Below are 19292 nucleotides of genomic sequence, written 5' to 3' on the forward strand. Positions count from 1 at the left end.
TCTGGCTCATGGTGCTCACTATCTGTGGTCTCCTTGACTTTCTTGACTTGACGGTCAATTTTCTTGACTTGAATTCCGTTTCAGAATTCATGATCATTTTTGTGCTATTCGGATTCTAAATTCAGATTCCAGCTTCAGACTCTACGCTCCGAACCACTCAGTTCGAACTTCAGATTAGGATTCCATATTAATTTTCAAGATTTGAATCTGAACCTGGATAATCTGGATTTTCAATCTATGGATTATGCAGATTGCTGAATCCTATTCGAACTTTAGACACTAGACTTGGGTTCTGTTTTTTTTCAAAAAATAGAATCCTTGTTTAGGTTCAGTCTCCAGGTTAATATCTAACATTCAATGCTGACTCTGGAACTGCATATCTATGGATTTGGATTCTAAATTTAGATATCAGCGTTATTATAGAAATCCACTCAAACTTCGAATAAAGATTCCATATCAGTTTTCAGGATTTAAATTAGTATCTATAATCTGGGTTGAAACTGCCGATTTCAATTCCAGAATTGGATTGTAATTCCCAGATTAAAATTCTAGTTCAGATTCAGACTGTATATTCAATTTTGACCCGGACCTTCTTTGGATTCGGATTCTATGTTCGGATTAAAGATTTAAACTCCTCCGGTCAGAGTTCAGGTGCAAACGTCAGATTGCAAATATCTAAATCTAAAAACCGAACATCAAATTGGAATTTTCGAATCTGAGTCCGTAATTTAAACATAAAATCTGAATCTCGAAACCTTCTTCTTGAATGGCGTTAACGTTCCCTGTGAAACTTTTGCCGTCTCAACGTATGTATTAACTAGCGTTATTTATTAATACTTAGTTGAGATTTCTTAAGCCAAATAACACGCCTTGAATGTATTCCGAGGGGCAAGCTCTCAAGCTCTAGAATACGCGTGACCACAGTGCAAGTAGTCGAAGGAAATTTCTCCAACGAAAAATCCCCCGGCCAGAACGGGAACCGATCCCGAACACCCGGCATGATAATGTGAGAAGCTAACCACTTGGTCACGGGTGCACTTATATATTATCTCGAAACCTAAATGAAACCTAAATAAGGAATCTGAGCCTCTGAGATTCAGACATAGAATCTTCGTCTGAAATCTAAATATGGATTCTAAATTTGTAAACTAACCCTGGAGTCAAGACCTAAAATATGTATTTGAGTCTGAAATCTGAATTGAAAATTTAAATTAGAATATGGAATCTAAAAGTGGATTCTAAATTTAAAAATCTGAACTCAGAATTAACCAAACCTTAATAAGAATCCGCAATTTGAGCACCGAATCCATATCTTAAATCTGAACACGGCATCTCAAATTCAAATACAAGAATTTTATGTCACGCTTTCAGCAGAGCTAATGCATTCATTTTTGGTTTGGAAGAACGAACTAATTCTCAAACAAAAAAAAAGTTTAACAGAACACGTGTACATCTTGATACTGGATACCTAATAACAATAAGATTTATATTCTGCAAAGGTGTTGTAGATCACTCCCTTCTTCATAAAACAATATTTTTATGCATAATCTTTCGGAAAAACATAAAAAAAATATTGTTTATTCCCAGTATTTCAAAAAACAACATCAAGTTCAATTGTCCCATATTGATATTCTAAATATAACTGTCCCGCCATGAATTTTTAAACTCGTTATCAAGATTAATGAATCAAAATGAGAGGATCTTTTCACGTATCATTAACCAACAGTTTATTGCTTATAAAAAACCCTATGTATTGCTAAACTGTAATGCTTAAAGCTTCTGGTAGGCAAATATGGAAGAAACTTTGATTGCATTTTCCTCAGTTGCTGATTTTGGAACATGGGACAACTATGCGTGGAACGGCAGTATAGACATTCAAATATCAAGGGAAGATGAATTACACACATACCTGATTTCCTTGTTCAGCGTCTCGTATGAAGAAAACCTCCGGGTATTTAAGTAAATGTTCCAATACATTTTGGCTAATAAGTCCGACCTGTTGCCCATTCACAACAAACGGTCGACAATCTCCTTTAGCAAGTCCTAGAATACGTTAAAGAGAATTTCATTTATAGCAACGATTTATTAAATGGAGTCAAATGCGAATGCTTAGATTTCCAATCAGAAAACAATCCTTTAGAATGGCGCGAAATAAGTGCTTCGACTCTATAGTTCATTTGCTCTCTGTATCTCAACATTCAAACTTTTCACTTTCAATTAGGATTCAGTGGAGATGTCATAAATTACAGGCTCATTTCGTATCCAAGAATAAGCATTGAATTCGAGCTGTGACGCGGGATGAATTGCACCCAACATTTATAAAAAGAAAATCAGGAAATAAACGTATGTACACTATTTGATCCGTGATTTTTTATCTCTCCTACGAGACACATTTTACCGCCCTTTTATTTACCAACAAATACGTATTTTGCGACCGTTGTCTTACTATAAATAAAATCGCTAAAAAATAAAGCGCGGTCGTCGTGAACAGTCGTAAACGGTCGTAAATGTTCGTATTCTTGACGTAAACACAAACATAGTGAGAGAGTGAGCAGTGAGCAGCTGCGATGCGTTTTTTGTGTGAGAGAGTGTGTGCGTCTGCGTTGTTGCGAGAGTCTGAGTGCAACAGCAAAGCTATTCCAATGACTTTGCGGTAAACTTATTAAAATATAGAATTGGGCCGCTAGTCGCGAATAAACAATTTTGCTAAAAATAAAACCAAAAAATTCTACGTGGACGCCAAATCGCTTCGTTGTAGCCGGGAAGGGTTTAAGGCCTGCAGGTGGTCACAGGTGAATGTATGTGATGTAGAAGTTAAAATCGAAAATTTTGTCACTGGAATGAACGTGTCGTGTTCAACCAAACTCCCACTTTTAACAGCTATGATGAAATCTCATTTTGATGGATCAATTGACTGAATTTTTATTCCTACAAAATGGTCACCATTGGAATTTGAGAATATTGTACAATACTAATTTTTAACAATGCATGGGTGTGTACAATCTTCTGACTATCATTTCTCCATTCTTGCGACACTGTAGACTAGAGTCAACATTTGAGCACTGACGATTTTTTCTTCAGGTTCAGCCCAACTTCGATATCGATTTTATGCAATCGGCACTCCAACCATACAGAGGATTCAGTTTTCATGCGTAACAATTTTCCAATCTCACTCACCATTCAAGTAAAAACAATTAAACTTTTGGGCTAATTTCAGCAGTCTAGACATCTTAGGCGCCTCGTCACTAGTAGTTGCACTCATCGTTTAGAAAACGAACGTTAGCGTTTTATTGGTCTACTATCAACCAATGAGTCAGACGGTCCGATACCATTTAACGGCCAGCTGTACTAGACGGACAGAGACAGCATGCGGGTTGAATGCTCTTCTTTTCCACTTTTGAGTAATCTTTTTTTTCCCGAAATATAGTGCGCCTAGGTGTCGGCAGCCTAGCGCCGTATCGTCGTATTATTTATTATTTTTGTTGCCTCGCACTTCAACACCAGTCACTGAGCGCACAAACACTACATGGTTTCCAATGTCCGCCGCGGATGTCACGACGAGCTGCTTTCACTTGCTGTTGAACTGAATCACACAGCAGCTGTTGTTTTGATTTTTCTTGCGTATTACTCTTTGGCATTTATTTTCGCGAGGCGTATCGTGCAAATCAAGCGCTGCGCACTTGGTGAAATATTTCACGTGTCAGTGAATAGTATGAAATAATTGAAGTAAGTGACGGTTGCACTGGAACAAATCACAGTATTCTCTCCTATAAGATTTAACTGAATTCGAATATTTTCTTATACGATTACCAGTAGGTTAAACTAAAATTTCCAATTTCCAGAGAATTCCCGTAATCGGCTCATAGTCAGTTGTTCAACTAAACGAATATGGGAAATAAGAAAATTTAAAAAAATCAGAAAAATGTTTAATGAAATATATGACTCGAAAAGAATACAAGGAGGACATTCCCTTGAGATCCTGTCTGGAAGTAGATGCGAAAAACCAAACCCATAATCGAACTACAAAATCGGCAAGGTTTAGTTAACGCTCCCGCGCAAAATCATGTACTTGCGCACGGTGTCACATACCGAAAGTTGAATTTCTCTGTAATATTGCTATTGTGTAGATTTTAAGCGTTATTGGTAATTATTTGAAGAAAAGAGTATGATTGAATAAAAAAACCCAATAATGTATGATTTATTTAACTTCATTCAGTCTTAATAAATACTTTGATACTTCAACAAAAAATAACGAAATTCGTTTTTTTCCTGTTATTAACCAAAAGTAAACAACTGAATATAATTGATGAAAGTATATAGGGCTGTGAAATAACATAAATACGTATTAATCGATTAAGGTTTCATTGGTGTAAGAATAAGAACATACCATAACTGCATACTCAAACATATTTTGTACATTTCATGTAGTTATAACGTTTTTTGTGTCTTTTTTTCAAAAAGAAGATACCTCAAGATAGTTACTAGATGATGAAGGTTCTGGAATATTGAGTTAGAATATTTCCAATATCCTTTGTCTCTGTGTTCTTGGTAACTTAAAATTAATGCGTGTTTTTTTTCGATGGGGCAGAATAAGATGATATAATAGGACTTCTAGAAACTTCCTGCGACTTGTTTTCTTGACGATATTTTTTCAGCCCATATCTTGTAAAAAAAATATCCCCAAAAATGGATTTGTGAAAAATAACCATCAGCCAACGCTTAGTTTCTCTAGCGCAGTTATAGTTTACAATTCTTCCGCAAATGAAATTCTTTCACACCTGTTTATATGTGTAACCATTGTATTTGGCGAATATATTAAAGTCAAACATTTGTATTTTGTTCTGGCACGTATGAATCTAACGACGTTTTTATTCGTTCTTCGTTCAATCCGGTAACAAAAAGGACTAAAATCAAATAAGAATAGTCCTGTTATGCATTATAATCAATAAATATTCTACATTACTAACATTAATTTATACATTTTCTTGAACAGTATTCTAAAATAGGAAAAAAGTCACTTGTCCAAAAAAATTACTTGTATACTCGCGTTGGTGTCACAGACCGATTATAATAAAAAAAAATGACGAACGCCCTCTTAGTAACAAAACTTGCAGCACGCTAAACAATGACGAACGGTAAATGAAGAAGCTATACCCAAAGTTAATTTCTAGCACATGTTATGGCATCCCGATTTATTACATTAAATGAGCTAAAAAATAACAGAGAATGTTCTACTCTACTACTCTACATGTATATCATTTGTATAATATATATGCTAGAGCCAATATGAGCGAGCGAAACAGGACACACATTTAAATGAAAGCATTTGAAAGCTCTTCGTATAGTTTGCCAAATACACGGCCCAGACAGAGAAAGATATATTCTCGTCCGTGTTCTTCTTTATCCTCTTGGAAAAAGCTTTCCAACTTCATTTTATGATGAGGTGTAATATTATCACGCTACCTTATGTCAGCACTGGCAGCTATATGGATAGCGTACTCGTTTGATATAGCTTTGCATGCCAGCTGGCCTTGGTTCGATCCCCATTGACTTCGTATGATTTTTTTTTGCACAATCCCAAATGAAATGAGAAAAGAAAACAGAAAGAGATGTCTGCTCGCATACATACAAACCTTTCTTTAAGCTTTAAAAAAAACAGCTCATTGTTTGCGCATTTCACCCAGATGCACACAAAATGGCATCTTTCCTGCCAAAGATGAAATGTTTTCTGCCGAGGCTAGTTTGGGTGTAGAGAGAATTGCAAAATCGTAGTCAAGATGCTGAACGATAGGTGTTTCGTTTTTGACACTTTCATGACAAGACGTAGCTTTCAGATTTATTCACTTTTGTTTGGTTGTGTGGTTATGGTTTAATATCAACTCGCTGAGGAAAACAACTGAATGGCCGAACAGCAATTTTGACGTTTCGGTCCACCTATAGTACAACGCCTTGGTCATAGTGTTGATGTTTTCTAAGAAATCTACGAATTATTGATCTCTCGATCTGTGAGACCAGTGCGCGAGTATAGGAAGGTTAAACGAAATGGGAACTCAATTTGCTATGTAGTCAGAAAAAAAGTTACAGCAGGGTTGTGTCCGAGACACGACTGCATATTTGACGAAGGATTCTGTTAGGCTATTTGTTGCATGCTGATCTTGGATATGTTTGAAGAATTACAACGTTAAACTCTTTGATAATGATTTGGTGGTCCTGAAAAGGGCCGTTTGGTTTGGTTGTTGGGTATTGTATGTTTACTCCACCAGTGTTTGCAACCGAGTGATGAGAACAGAAGGATGATGATTAGTCGTTGGATGGTGCGTATCACGATAGAAGATGCCGAAGTGTAATGAGATATGATGAAAGCCGCCTTATGTGACCCCTGACTAGACGGCTCCTGTGTTCTGTATGGATGAAGGCGTGCGTTAGAATAAAAACTAACCAATGTAATAGAAGATAATTATCATTATCGAACACTCTTATCAATTTTTCTCATCAGAAAAATTATGTTACTTTATTATAGAGAAAACATATTTGAAATGGAAAAGGTAATTTTCTTTTAAAATTTTCACTTTCTGAGTGTTTATTTAACCCATTTCCATTTTCGCTTCAAACCTAACGGAACACGATGCTATATGCCTCAATGCGAATTTAAATTGGAATAACAATAACTAATACGATATGTAGAGCATATGGGAAATCATTTTTTCGAATATTCCTTCACTTTCCAATTTTTCTCGCCACATAATCTTCCCTTCGGTGAAAATGAGCACAACAAAACAGACAGCTTAAACCGGACGATCCGTTCTCGAGCGGAAATGCACATTGGTTTTTATTTATGTAGATTGAAATAAATCATTTGATATTTTAAGTCATTTTAACACAACCGCTACTCTTAGAAATAACACTAGATTGGCTCGGTATTCGAATTGGCCTTTTAGAAAGGGTATGATTTTATTTGAGATAAGATGTATTCTGCTAGATGAACTTTATTTTAGTGAGGCTGAGCTGGCTACTGTATACGCGTTATATAGTATGCACAGAATCCGATCACTAACCCGAACTCATAGGAAAGCCTATTCCTACTCTTCCGCTAGCTTGATCTTCTGAGTAAGTGATAAGAGTAGCGTATGATAGTGTGCTCAATATAAACTGTTATACAAAATTATAGGGTGATTCAGTTAATCCTTAACAGCTACCATATACAATTTACACTAAATATTGCACGCTACCATCTACAATTTTACACTAAATGTTGCTCATTGATATGAAATTTCACGAAGCAATCAACATTAATGCTCCAAATTCAAATTTTATTTGGTAGAATTAATTGTATCACTCACCTTATTTGCAATATAAAAATGCCCCCGACTTGCATATATTTGCAAAGTTGATTTCCCTCAAGCACCTTGGTTTTGAAACCTCTGTTAGGGAATTCATTTCGGTGGGAACAAAAGCTCCTCCTACTATCATGCATTTGCAATACTGGTTTCTCCAGGCACCTTTGTTTTAAAGTCTGTTGTTTCATAAAATACATGATTTTATTAAATTTCACTGTGAATGAATTGTTATGGAGTGTTAAAATGATTGATACAAAATTCTCGTGGAATATGTATGTCTCACATATAGAAAAATCATCACCAATATTAACAGTTCGTGAATTAAAAAAATATACGGGGTTGCGTGCGAGTTACGCATTGTTGACTTAGGATTACGCAATTATCTCATTCAGTTCGCTTGTTTATCGGATTAATCAAAATAACTATTTAGTAGAAAATCTCAGTTTTGTTTTGCAGAAGTAGTTGGTTGATTGATGATTCATTCTTGCCCTAGTGAGAACAATACACAAGCTGACCATATGTTCCACATCTTTATTATTTACATCTTAATCATTATTCCACATCTGTTAACTACTTCAACTATTTATTGCAAGGTAGCAAAACAACAACAAGGGCCTTCAAGTATCAAATATCATGCTACATGCATCACAATAGATCAACCAATGGCCGCAGTGGTTTAAGGCTCCTACAGAAGATCATGCCACATTTCATTTAGTATTGCCTCTATGGTTCGCCAGACATCGTTCTTACAGCGCAAACCAACAAGCACCAAACAAACGTCCAATATAGCAAGCACGCAAAGTCATACACTTGTGTGGCGACAAAAAATGGAATTTCGCAAGAATGATCGCTTATGAGAAAATGTTCCTTGTATTGTTTTCCTACGGATTCTTAAGCCTTTTCGAAACCAAGAATCTGTAGCTACAGATTACAGTTTTTTTTTGTGTTGTCATATCGATTTTTTAAAATAACGTTCCAGTATTAGTTATGGCCTGATGACAACAGTATTTTTTCCCATCTCACCTATTTTATTCATATAGCATTTAAATCAGTTTCAGTCAGACAGTCAGAGTAATCTTTTTTGGCATTCTAATGGTCGGTGTTCGGTGTCAACATACACTCCACTTTTATCAGATCACACTTATGTTGAATACAGCTAGTTTCATGGCATAAATTTATTTTGACTGATTAGTTAAAGCTGATAATAGTATCCAGTCAGAGTTCATACGGCCATAGCGACTAGAGAGAAACCACGTTTTACTGACAACCAGAAAATGGAAGAAAATTAAATGTTGGATTTCTCCGCATAAGGAGCTCCAGAGAGTAAAAAAAAAATTACTAAACCTTTCACGATCGATTCCAAGTCCAATCGTTGTCTTTCATTGACTGCAAATGTTTTTTTTTAAATCACGCTAGTTTGTCGTTGAAACAGATTTTTTTTAGAAAATCGATTACTGTACTTGAAAATGTATACTAATCGATTATTTTTGATAAAGTAAAATAAAGTAAAGTTAAATACTGTTTCTAGCCATAAAACCGGTTTTTTATTGTATAGGTTTAGTGGAGGAAACTCTACAGTTTAAAATCCTCGTCGACGGTATAAATGATATGATTTTTGAAAAATGATATAATTTCATCATCAAATTCAGTTCAGTCATAGTGGACCAAGTACACATGCCTAGTCGTAAAACCCTCTTGATTGATCTTGAAGAAGTTTTTCTTTGCAATAATGAAGGGCCATCCATTAGCGACTTGACAATTTTGTGTCCACGATTGAACGAGCCCTTATAACATTTTAATGAGCTGTCAATGTCAAAACGTTAGTCAAAATCAACATTTTCATTGTGGTGAAGTACATGAATGTGCTTCCGTCTTTCCGTGGCCGAGTGGTTACCGTCCCACATTATCATGCCAGGTGTTTGGGTTCGATTCCCGTTCTGGCCGGGGGATTTTTCGTCAACTAGTGCTTACCACGGAAGTAATACCCACGTTGAGAATGTAATAGTTCCACTGGGAACGTAAGTGCCATCCAAGAAGGTTGCAACTCGCAACGCTTACTCCAATTTTCGGCCATAATGAACGTCCCAGCCGGCAGGCTGTCCATAGTTTAGTGATCAAATTTGAGTCTACATTTTTGACGTAGGACTACGTCCTTCATTTCTATACCGGGGTGTAAAATCAAAGTTTCGAAAACGGAAGCGTTACGCCGGAGACTGAGATTTTGAGCGTTAATAGCTCCTAAACAATTGAACGAAATGGTATGATAAACACTTCATTCGAAAGATAAAATGTCTACGCGTTATATACTTGTTACTTTTTGATCCAAAAACTTGTTTCAATAGCCTTCAAATTGCTTTCAAAATAGGCTATTGAAATCAGCAATCGGTATATAAGCGAGCGCCGTTCGGAAATCCACTCAGTTATAATTGAACAGCGATTGAAGCATGTTGTCGCTGTTGTGGTGAACCTCTTCGTTTATCACGAAGGCGCGGATGAACGCTGTCACCAAGAGCCTGTTTGTGCACCTTAGGCCAGAAAGGAATCCATCAGGAGGAGAGTGATGCCACAAACGGTTCCCCGGGAAGACATCGGAGCAGCCACACACACACATAAACGCGTGAAATTCTTTTCGTTTGGATGCCATTCAGCATCAAGAAAATTTCGAAAGGATCTAATCGTTGCTGAAAAATAATCTGGTTTCTATCCATGTAACACTGTGACCATATATTTTTCAACCAAGTGCTATTAACAGGTGGTTATCGAGTTAGTATAAACCACTTCGTTATCGCTTCGAGTATCGAGGAAAATCTGGAAAAATCTAATCATTGCTGAAAAATAATCTGCCAGTTCCCCTGGGAATTGAAAATACATTCATGTGAAAGAGTTTTTTTAATGTTTGCATAAAACCTTGTGCCTCCAACGTAACGCTCTCGTTTTCGAAATCCCCCAAATATCCATTTATTCATTCATTCAGAATGGATTTAGATTCAACTTCAAAAAAATTATCGCTAAATCAACGATAGTCCTACGTCACCCTTGCGGTTATACCATAGATATAACCCACTTCCTGTTTTTCTGTTGGTTTTCCCGTGCCAACGAGAAGCCGCGAAGCAACGAAACTATCGTAGCCGCAAGTGAATCCATCCGAAATTACCCAAATCAGTCAATTGACGTATTTTGCGAAAAAAAACCTTGGGCTACATTCTTACAAGATCAAATTGACTCATGAACTGAAGCCACTCGACCATATGAAGCGACGAAATTTCTCCGATTGGGTTCTGGCGAATCTTGAACGAAATGATGATTTTCTCACAAAAATCCTCAAATCCCTCATCGGCAAAATGACTTTGTCAACAAGCAAACTATTCGTCATTGGTCAGATGCAAAACCCCACATGTGTTTCAAGAAACACCATTGCATCCGCAAACAAATCTGTTTGGTGTGGTTTTCATGCCGTCAATGAAGAACGCTATCGTGACATATTGGAAAACTATTTTTGGCCAGAATTGAAAGATCTTAACATCAATGATACCATAAAATGTAAAGATCATGAAGTACCTAAAATATACGATATCAGCTTTCGTAAGCTGTTGTTGCTGAATTGATAACTTCAAGATGACTATCTAGGCGATGGTTTGTATTGCTAACAATTGCAAAGCATGGTGAAACGTTATACTGATGAACTAGGATCATTCCGGGAGCTCTGAATACATTTAAGACGTGTTATTTGGCATATAAACCTAAATCGAATATTATTAAAAATTCAAAATATTATGTTGAGACGGTGAAGTACCTCTAGGAACGTTAGTGCCAACGAAGACGAAGACGTGTTCAAAGCAACGTCACTTTTCAAGTGCAGGATGGAAATGCTCACGATTGCAGAACGTTATGAAATACCTATCGAATTTGGTGCAACACGGCGCAATCGGAACTCCACATGAGAATGATTCGTTCTTGACGCAGTTTATATTGTTCTTATTAGAAAAGCTACCACCACTTGCGTTTGATTCAATATATGGTGAAATCTTGTGCGCTGTAGCGTATGGAACTACGCATCAACTGTGGCTAGATTACCTGGAATGAGAGGACGAATGTGGATTTTCAAATAACATAATGATTTAAAGTCATGAAAAAATACAGAAAGTTTCGCATGTCTAGAATAATAATATTCTTGACTTTATAATCGGAAACAAAAGATTTAACATTAAATTGTAACCGATAAAAATTTTGGCGTAGAATTGTTTGTGTTCGTCATTAAATGCACTTCTTTTTCTAACGCTATTTCCATGAAAAACGTTCATTATAGCGCAACAAGATTCACGTTCCTCTCACGCCATGAGAGCTCTCTTGATAAGGCAGAAAGCTCACGAGAGTTCATCCTGAGGCATCCTCCACCCATCGTAAAGCTCCCAATGAGTGTGTAAGAAACAAACATAAACATTACTACGAAACACACACGAGCAGCACAGACGCTCATTCAACGAGCATTCCATTGACTGGTAGTTGTGTGGCACAATACACCCTCGCCTTGTTTTCATGCATTCATCCATCCCGTTCTGGCACGTGGAACATCTTGCTGGTACCGAAGCAGCTGCTCGCTCCTTTGTACGAAAAAAAATATAGCAGCTCAGCTGAAAAGCATTGAAACACATCCAGTGCCAAACAAAAATCCGAAGCTTCGCTCAGTCTGAAAGGAAAATTCGTGTGAAAAGGATCCTCCGTCTCCTTTGTGCATATTTTTAGCCAGCCAATTAGCTAAAAGCATCTCTCAGCAGAATAGCAGAAGAGAACTTTGTTATTTTTCATCAATTGTGCAATTTTTCATCTGATTTTCTTCGGACTCCTTGCTGGGAAAATCAACGCAAATAGTGTGCAATTTCTGCTCGGCTGTTTGTTATTTCGGTTACTTCGCAATAATATTTATTCCGTGAGGATCGATTCCTTTTGGATTCATTGACTGGAAGTGTGTGAGCATTTTTAAAATCCCCATCGAACGACGTTTTTTTTTCTTTACGGTTGTGCAAAGAAAATCCAATCCCAGAAACAAAGAAGAAACGCAACTGTAAATAAGTAAACTGTTCAGTGATAGTATTCTGTGTGCAACAAATTTTTCACGCGATTTCATTTTTAACTAGTTCGTGAAAAAATATTTCAACAAACATTCGTGTGAAGAAAACTCATCCTACAGAGTGAAAACGAGCCCTGAAAAAAAAAAGAAAAAAGAGAGCAAAAGCTTCAAACTCGCGTCAGCGCAAAGTTCGCTTAAATGAGTGATACAAATCTGAAATGTTTTGGCAAAACTGGTGGATTTTCTATAAATTTTAATCAAGACTATACGTAAGTAGAAACGTTTTTTTTTGCACTATGTGTAGAAGAGGGAAAAAACTGTTTCGATTTTCCACTCGCACTAATTTCGTTGGGTTGATTCTACTCATTGTTTGATGCTAAAGTGACCTCATATTTACAATCACGACCACAATCGTCTTCAGTGAAGCGACCGACGAAAACATCATACATACACATACCGTTACGGATAGCATCGTCATCGGCCAGTGAGCAACACTACCTGTTAGTAGTGTGTGGCATAGAATTATGTATGTGATAATATGCTTGCTTCAGGGGGTTGACTTGATTTGCTCTAGTGAGGTACGTGTGATATTGCTGAGCTCACAACTGCATTTATCGAAGGAAAAAAAAATTTCTGTAGGTTCAGTTGTCTGGCTGCCATGTTCTCTGAACATAAACAAAAATGAATCGATGTACTGTGTGGTTGTTAATCCGCTTTGGTTAATCTAAAGTGATTTGCCAAGTGATGAGAGGATCTAAGCAAAACATTGCGGGTCATTGCGAAAGACGGAATAAAATATTGTTGTTGAGCTGTGTGGACGTTAAGTTTCTTTTAAATTGTATCGGGGCATTGATAAATGATTGCACATCCATTTCGTGGAACCAAAAGTGGATAGAATTGATGGAGATAACAGAACATGATGAAATATTTATCAATATTTGTGGTCTTACGACTTGTGTTTGGCAGCCCATTTATTTTATTTACCATGTAATCTCAGCTTAAGACAAGGTGAATGTTTGCTGTTGTGGATGAAAGTTGTGTCAATTATTGCTAGATTATTTTATTTGAGAAGGGATACAACATGTGGACTCATAAATTACAGAAAAAGCAGAATAATGATTACGAATCAAGCTTTACACGGATACAGCTTATATTTCCGGAATTAAAATTCAGCATTCGGACATATTAATTAGTCATTTTGCGCCAAATATTGGTCAAACATCATCAAGAAAAAAAAATCGACGATTGACGATTTATATGAATTTTGCGTACATTGATTTAGGTTTTTTTTTTTGAAAAGGCAATCTTTGTTCCGTTCTCATTTTTTAATTGACGGAACTCCGTAGTACAATACAAGCTTATACATTACTTTCGATTGTCTGGATCAAAGTTCAAGTTGCCCATAAGGGAATACCACTAAGAATTTCTCTGGAACATTGGGACAGCAATTCCAATTGGCAGTCGCAATTAAATCATTATTTATATTATATGTTCTCTATCCATTTACACAGTTACAGTATTGAATAAATATTTGTAATCGATTATGCACAACCATAAGCTGTGTATTAGTCAATATAGATAAGTCAATCAAAAGAAAAATAAATGCAAATATTTAGGAACAGTAGCAATCAAGTTTGTTCGAATATAAAATTCGTATACATCAAATTGATGTAATTATCAAGAGTTTATTGAATTTATTTTCTTCACGAACAAAACAAAGGCAAAGAAAATATCGGATCTTCGGGGCATATATTGGATCAGATTATCAATGAAGTTTTGAAGAATCGATGCCTAAGCCTTACCCTTATTGTGGACATCTTTACGATCTATTATGCGATGAACAATCAGACTATTTGACCTCTTTAGCGGGGTAAGGGTGTTATTATACACGAAACGGTATATGTTTCATTCGAACCTATGAATTGGACAAAAAATCTTTTAGCAGTAAAGAGGAAGGATTCAACCCTCTTGCTGATTGGTCGACGCACACGACAAACTCCATTTCTTCAGAATAAATTAAACTCGATTCAGCACTATACACTGATTTTTTTTTTACGCAATTGAAGCGTGTGTGCAAAATAAAATCGCTTTAAAAAAATCGTGTAATTTCGAGAGAATCACGTGGAAAAAAGATTGCTCCGTCATCGGCGCGCTCGTCACGACCTCACTCGCAAACGCTCTCGCGTAAAATATAATCACGCAAAAGAAATCGCGTAAAAAAGAATCCAGTGTGTAGGATCGTTCATCATTTTTCACATACACGGATATATGTGATTGAACAAACAGGTTTCTTCGTAGAGCGTCGGAAGAACCATCCGACTTCAACGCCACGTCACAATCATATAGTCGTCTCTGGTGGAGCGCGGCTGCCCACCTCGATGGTCAACACGTACATCTGTGGAAGTTGAAAGAATTGCTTTATTGAAAATATTCCATGGCCTGTACTGAACGTGCAGTACTCACCTCGATTTGTGGGACTAGCACAGAATAGCCGCTAATCACTTTATTATGGAACCGAAAATCGGAAAACTAAAAACCTCGTAAACGAATTAACTGCTGTAAAACTATTTGATACAACAATATTTACGTAATAACAAAGGGTCATTTGTTAATCTTATCTCGGACATTAAGTTGCTTAAGTTTCGGAGAAACTCCAACAATGGGATTCATTTAGTCAAAACCATCGAAAAAAAGCTGAAGCGAAACAAGACCTCAGTGGTATCAAAAAATCGTTGTTCAAGATATTAAAATGTTGTGTGGTGTTAGAGTAGTGCAGGGCAAAGGTGCGCACCTAAATATTGTCGCTCAATAACTCTTGAACTTTACAGTTATTTTATATAACTAAATCGTCATCCCCAAAATTTAAAAAAATAGATCAAAACAACGCAAAACTCTTCTTACCTCATAACCTTTTGCCACTTTCATGAAATTAATCTTGTTTATATGTGTGAACTTCTTGTGTAGTAATGTGTCAAACGAACACACTGTTGCCGAACTTTTATGCTCGTTTGTTTCAAAAAAGCCAATGCGCACTTTTGCCCCGTGCGCACCTTTGTCCCGCACTACTCTATGTAGTTTTAATTTTATCGAAATCCAAATTGCTCAAACTAATAAAAGTTAGTCAGTGCATAAAGTATCTGATGCAATATTTCGTCATTCTTCGCGCAACTTGAAAATTTCATCATCGCAGAACTTCTTTATGATATCCAATGAATCGAAATTCTTGTCCTTTAGTTATTTTTCCCACCGACCGGAACAAATGATAATCTGAAGATGGAATATCTGAGAAGTACGGTGGGTGGAGAAGCACATCGCAGAAAAACTTGAAGAATTCTTCCTGGCTGTTAAAGAGACATGAGGTATGGCGTTATTCTGGTGAAACTGGACGCTTTTTTAATATTACAACATTCTAACATGCTTTGACTTCATCCTGTAATTTCGACATTATCCTCTTAAACCAATGAAAATAAAACTCGCTCACGGTCGATGTGTGTTACTATCAAGTACACTTTTCAGTAAAGAAGTTCAACGATATGAAAAAATATGGATATTCGACTGTGAAGCAGTATCAGGCAGCTCAACCTTTTTATTGACAAATATCGATAAATTCCTCGTAAATTCATTTATTGTTAAATACAGATGTGATTTGTTTTCAAATTATGTACATAACGTGTCCACGTGGCCATTTTCGTAACCCCAACACCCCTAAAGTTGCCCTAGTGGTAAGTGGCCAGCCATTCATTGCTTTTCACATAGGAGAGATGCCTTATCATGCGCGGGTTGCTATACCTGACCGAACGATTTTTTTTCGGGTTGGGTTCGGCATGATGCGAGTAGGTAGGGTGTCACGTCCACACTCATTCGGCTTTATCGGGCGGCTAATGCTGAACGATGCCGATTGGCATAAGATGAACGCGTCTTAACAAATAGATATGAATTCCACATCAATGTTTCAGATGGTTTCCGCGAAAAAAAAAACAAATATCACATTGCAGGATGCGTGAATTCTATAATCACTAGTGCATGTACGTTCCACAGACTAGCACTGGTGTAGTACGTCAATTAAGTTCCCGGATTAAAACTTTATCTTGTGAACCAGGGGTGTAACCTAAGTAATTTGTTCCATCTGATCAAACGGATACTGGAGGATATTATAATTGGGGTTTGAAGCATGAATCCCGATCTGAATATCACAATCCTGAAAGCTGGGCTCTTCTACACGATAATGAACCGAGTCACAAGTTATTAATATTGCTTCAAATTTTGGTTTGAAATCGTGGCTGTGTTTTAAATAATTCACAGTAACCACATCATTTTGTACCCTGTGATTTTTTTTCTTTTACCCTAAAATTATGGCAAAATTATAAGAACATTTTCTGATTACATCGGAGTCTTCGCCTTTCGTTCAACGTAAACGGGCAAGTTCACGTTGTCAGGAAATCAATTTTTCTCTCGATTTGAACCATGCTCTACATATGGGTCAAGAAACCATATATGGTATATATGGTTTGTTAGAACAAACAGACGATTGGATTCGGAGGACAATTGATGTGTTTGAGCATTGTCAAGCGAACGCAACAATGCAACAACATAATTGGAACTCGAATTTATCAAAAAATAAAAGAAAAAATATGATCGATAGTTAGTAGAGATGGGCAAAACAGTTCACTTTGATGAACGGTTCACTCACTAATCGTTCATCTAAGTGAATCAGTTCTTTTGAACCGCTTTTTCGCTCTTTGGTTCAGCGGTATTAAGAACAATTTAGAATGTTATCTGGAACCCAACATCAATAGACAGCTATTAATTAATATCGTTGGATTGGATAGTGTACGTATGGGATTTAAATTTTGGAAATTTAGTGGGGAAAGATAAGCTGTTTCTTCTTTGATAGTCGCAAACTGTATGTGAAAATATGTTTATCGATCGACAAAAGTCTATATAATAATTTGATGCGCACAAAATATGTGCAATTTTTCATATTCTCTTTTTGGACAATACACAGGTTCCATGTAAGAACATATTTCATAATGTTCATTCAAGGGAAAAAATCAGCAGCGATTTTCACTATCAATCAATCATACAAACAATCACGATAACACGTACACGTAATAGGCCAAACAATGATTTTTTTTTTATCCCATTTATTTATTTATTAGGCTCATTAGCATTTTAGCTGTAACAGAGCCGGGTTTAATCGTGTACATGTACATATATTTACGTTTCTATAAATTGTAAATTACACAGTAGTTAGTAGTAGCTATTTAGGCGTTAAGTTTTCTGTTCCATTACATTATGGTAAATTACACAGTAGTAGCCATTTAGGCGTAAGGGTATTCTTTCTGTTCTTCCATTGTTCAGCTGACCGGACAGCGGAGACAGTTGACATTGATCATTGTTGGGTTATTTATTGAACTGTAGCCCGATGTTTATTGCAGAGCAGAGCAGTTGTATGGATGAATCGATCTTTGTTCCACCGTGGATCGATTTCCATCGCTGATGATGGTTGCGTGGACGTAGTTATTATATAACAACACAAAGATGGTCAATTGAGGGCCCTGAGCAAACAATGAATTGAAAGCAACGAAAACACTTTTTTCTCAACATGCCCTCACTATAAGATTTTATGTTTACCTAATCTATGAATCGCCCCAACTTCTCCCAGATTTTTTTCTGATAATCAGGAAATATATGAATGTTATGCGAGATTGAAAGAATACATGAAATTGAAAATATATTGTTTTGCTTTTAAAACTACGAAAATCTAATTTACTTTTTAACCCAAAATTGAGTATACATAAACACAATAAACCCTGCGTTACATGTTTGTTTTTGTTGTTTTTGCTCATAAATAACAATATTGTTTTATTTTCCTTATAAGCTTTCTCGTTATATTTATCCATTCCGCCCATCGCAAATCACTTCAGCTGCACTCGTTAGTTCGCAAACAGTTCGCCCGCAAACACTTCGTTCTCAAACAGTTCGTTCCCAAACAGTTCACTCTCAATCAGTTCATTCCCATACAGTTCACTCGCAAACAGTTCGTTCACAAACAGTTCACTCTCCATCAGTTCACTCGCAAATCGTTCTTTCGGAATCAGTTTGTTTAGAACCGTTCGCTCGCAATCAGTTCATAGGGAGAACTACCGTTGTTTGAAAAAGAACGACCGTTCGTTCACTCTTTTCGGCGAACTAGTTCTTTCGTACCGTTCGTGAACGGTTTGCCTATCTCTAATGCATAGCTCATTTAAACAGATTATCTTAAAAGAGCTCAATAGAGTTCAATCCATTCACATAATTACCAAAAAATATATAGTATAGTGAAAGACATTATGTGCGCCATCATTTGTTGCCATCTGCCAAATCTGTTTCGAACAATTTATCCCTTCAGCGCGCTATTCTAGGTAAAGAACTCCTCAGTAATCGATAGCATACAGCCAGCGCGCTCCTTTGCATTAGACACGGCATAGGAGTTAGTGGGGATTGAATCGGAGAGAACCGCAGAACGAGAAAAAAAAACACTGAAAGACGCGCGCGTATAAATGCGCAGTAGATATTCGCTGTGACGATCGCGAACACGTCTATTTCTGTTGAAAAACAAACATATTACCATTGCGCAGGCTGCTTATATTTTTCAGTTTCGCTCAAACAAAACAATGCAAAAACTGTATTTCTCTGAGTTTCACGATACTAGTGGTACAGCAGAAGAAAGAAATGGGCAGTTCATTATGTTGAGCACTTAAAACACACTCAGATTGCTCGCGCTTACGCGTACACGATGCTTGCCAGTGGTTGTGTTTCGAAGAACCAGAGGATATCAACATTAACACAAATTTCTCTTTGTTTACATTTCCACTTGTGAGACCTCCGCCACCACCACCTCCGTT

The 19292-nt window shown here is 36.7% G+C and overlaps 2 protein-coding genes across 3 annotated transcripts in view; one reads left to right on the forward strand and one right to left on the reverse strand.

The window, feature by feature from the left end:
* The window catches only part of LOC129778435 (uncharacterized), a 34022-nt gene extending 30397 nt beyond the window's left edge, over positions 1-3625 (reverse strand). The window contains exons 1-2 of the mRNA XM_055785326.1: positions 3178-3625; positions 1910-2043 (exon numbers count right to left, since the gene is read on the reverse strand). Of these exons, the coding sequence (XP_055641301.1) occupies positions 1910-2043; positions 3178-3262 (219 nt within the window). The 5' untranslated portion in view covers positions 3263-3625. The remainder of the gene's footprint in view (positions 1-1909; positions 2044-3177) is intronic.
* An 8371-nt stretch (positions 3626-11996) lies between these two features.
* Positions 11997-19292, forward strand: part of LOC129776859 (WD repeat domain phosphoinositide-interacting protein 2-like) — a 60245-nt gene continuing 52949 nt past the window's right edge. The window contains exon 1 of one of the 2 annotated variants that reach the window (XM_055782748.1): positions 11997-12674. In XM_055782748.1, coding sequence (XP_055638723.1) covers positions 12604-12674 — 71 coding nt within the window. In that variant the 5' untranslated portion in view covers positions 11997-12603. The remainder of the gene's footprint in view (positions 12675-19292) is intronic. The other variant, XM_055782749.1, reaches the window with a different exon arrangement.

This window comes from Toxorhynchites rutilus, chromosome 3 (assembly GCF_029784135.1).
Source record: "Toxorhynchites rutilus septentrionalis strain SRP chromosome 3, ASM2978413v1, whole genome shotgun sequence".
NCBI lineage: Eukaryota > Metazoa > Arthropoda > Insecta > Diptera > Culicidae > Toxorhynchites > Toxorhynchites rutilus.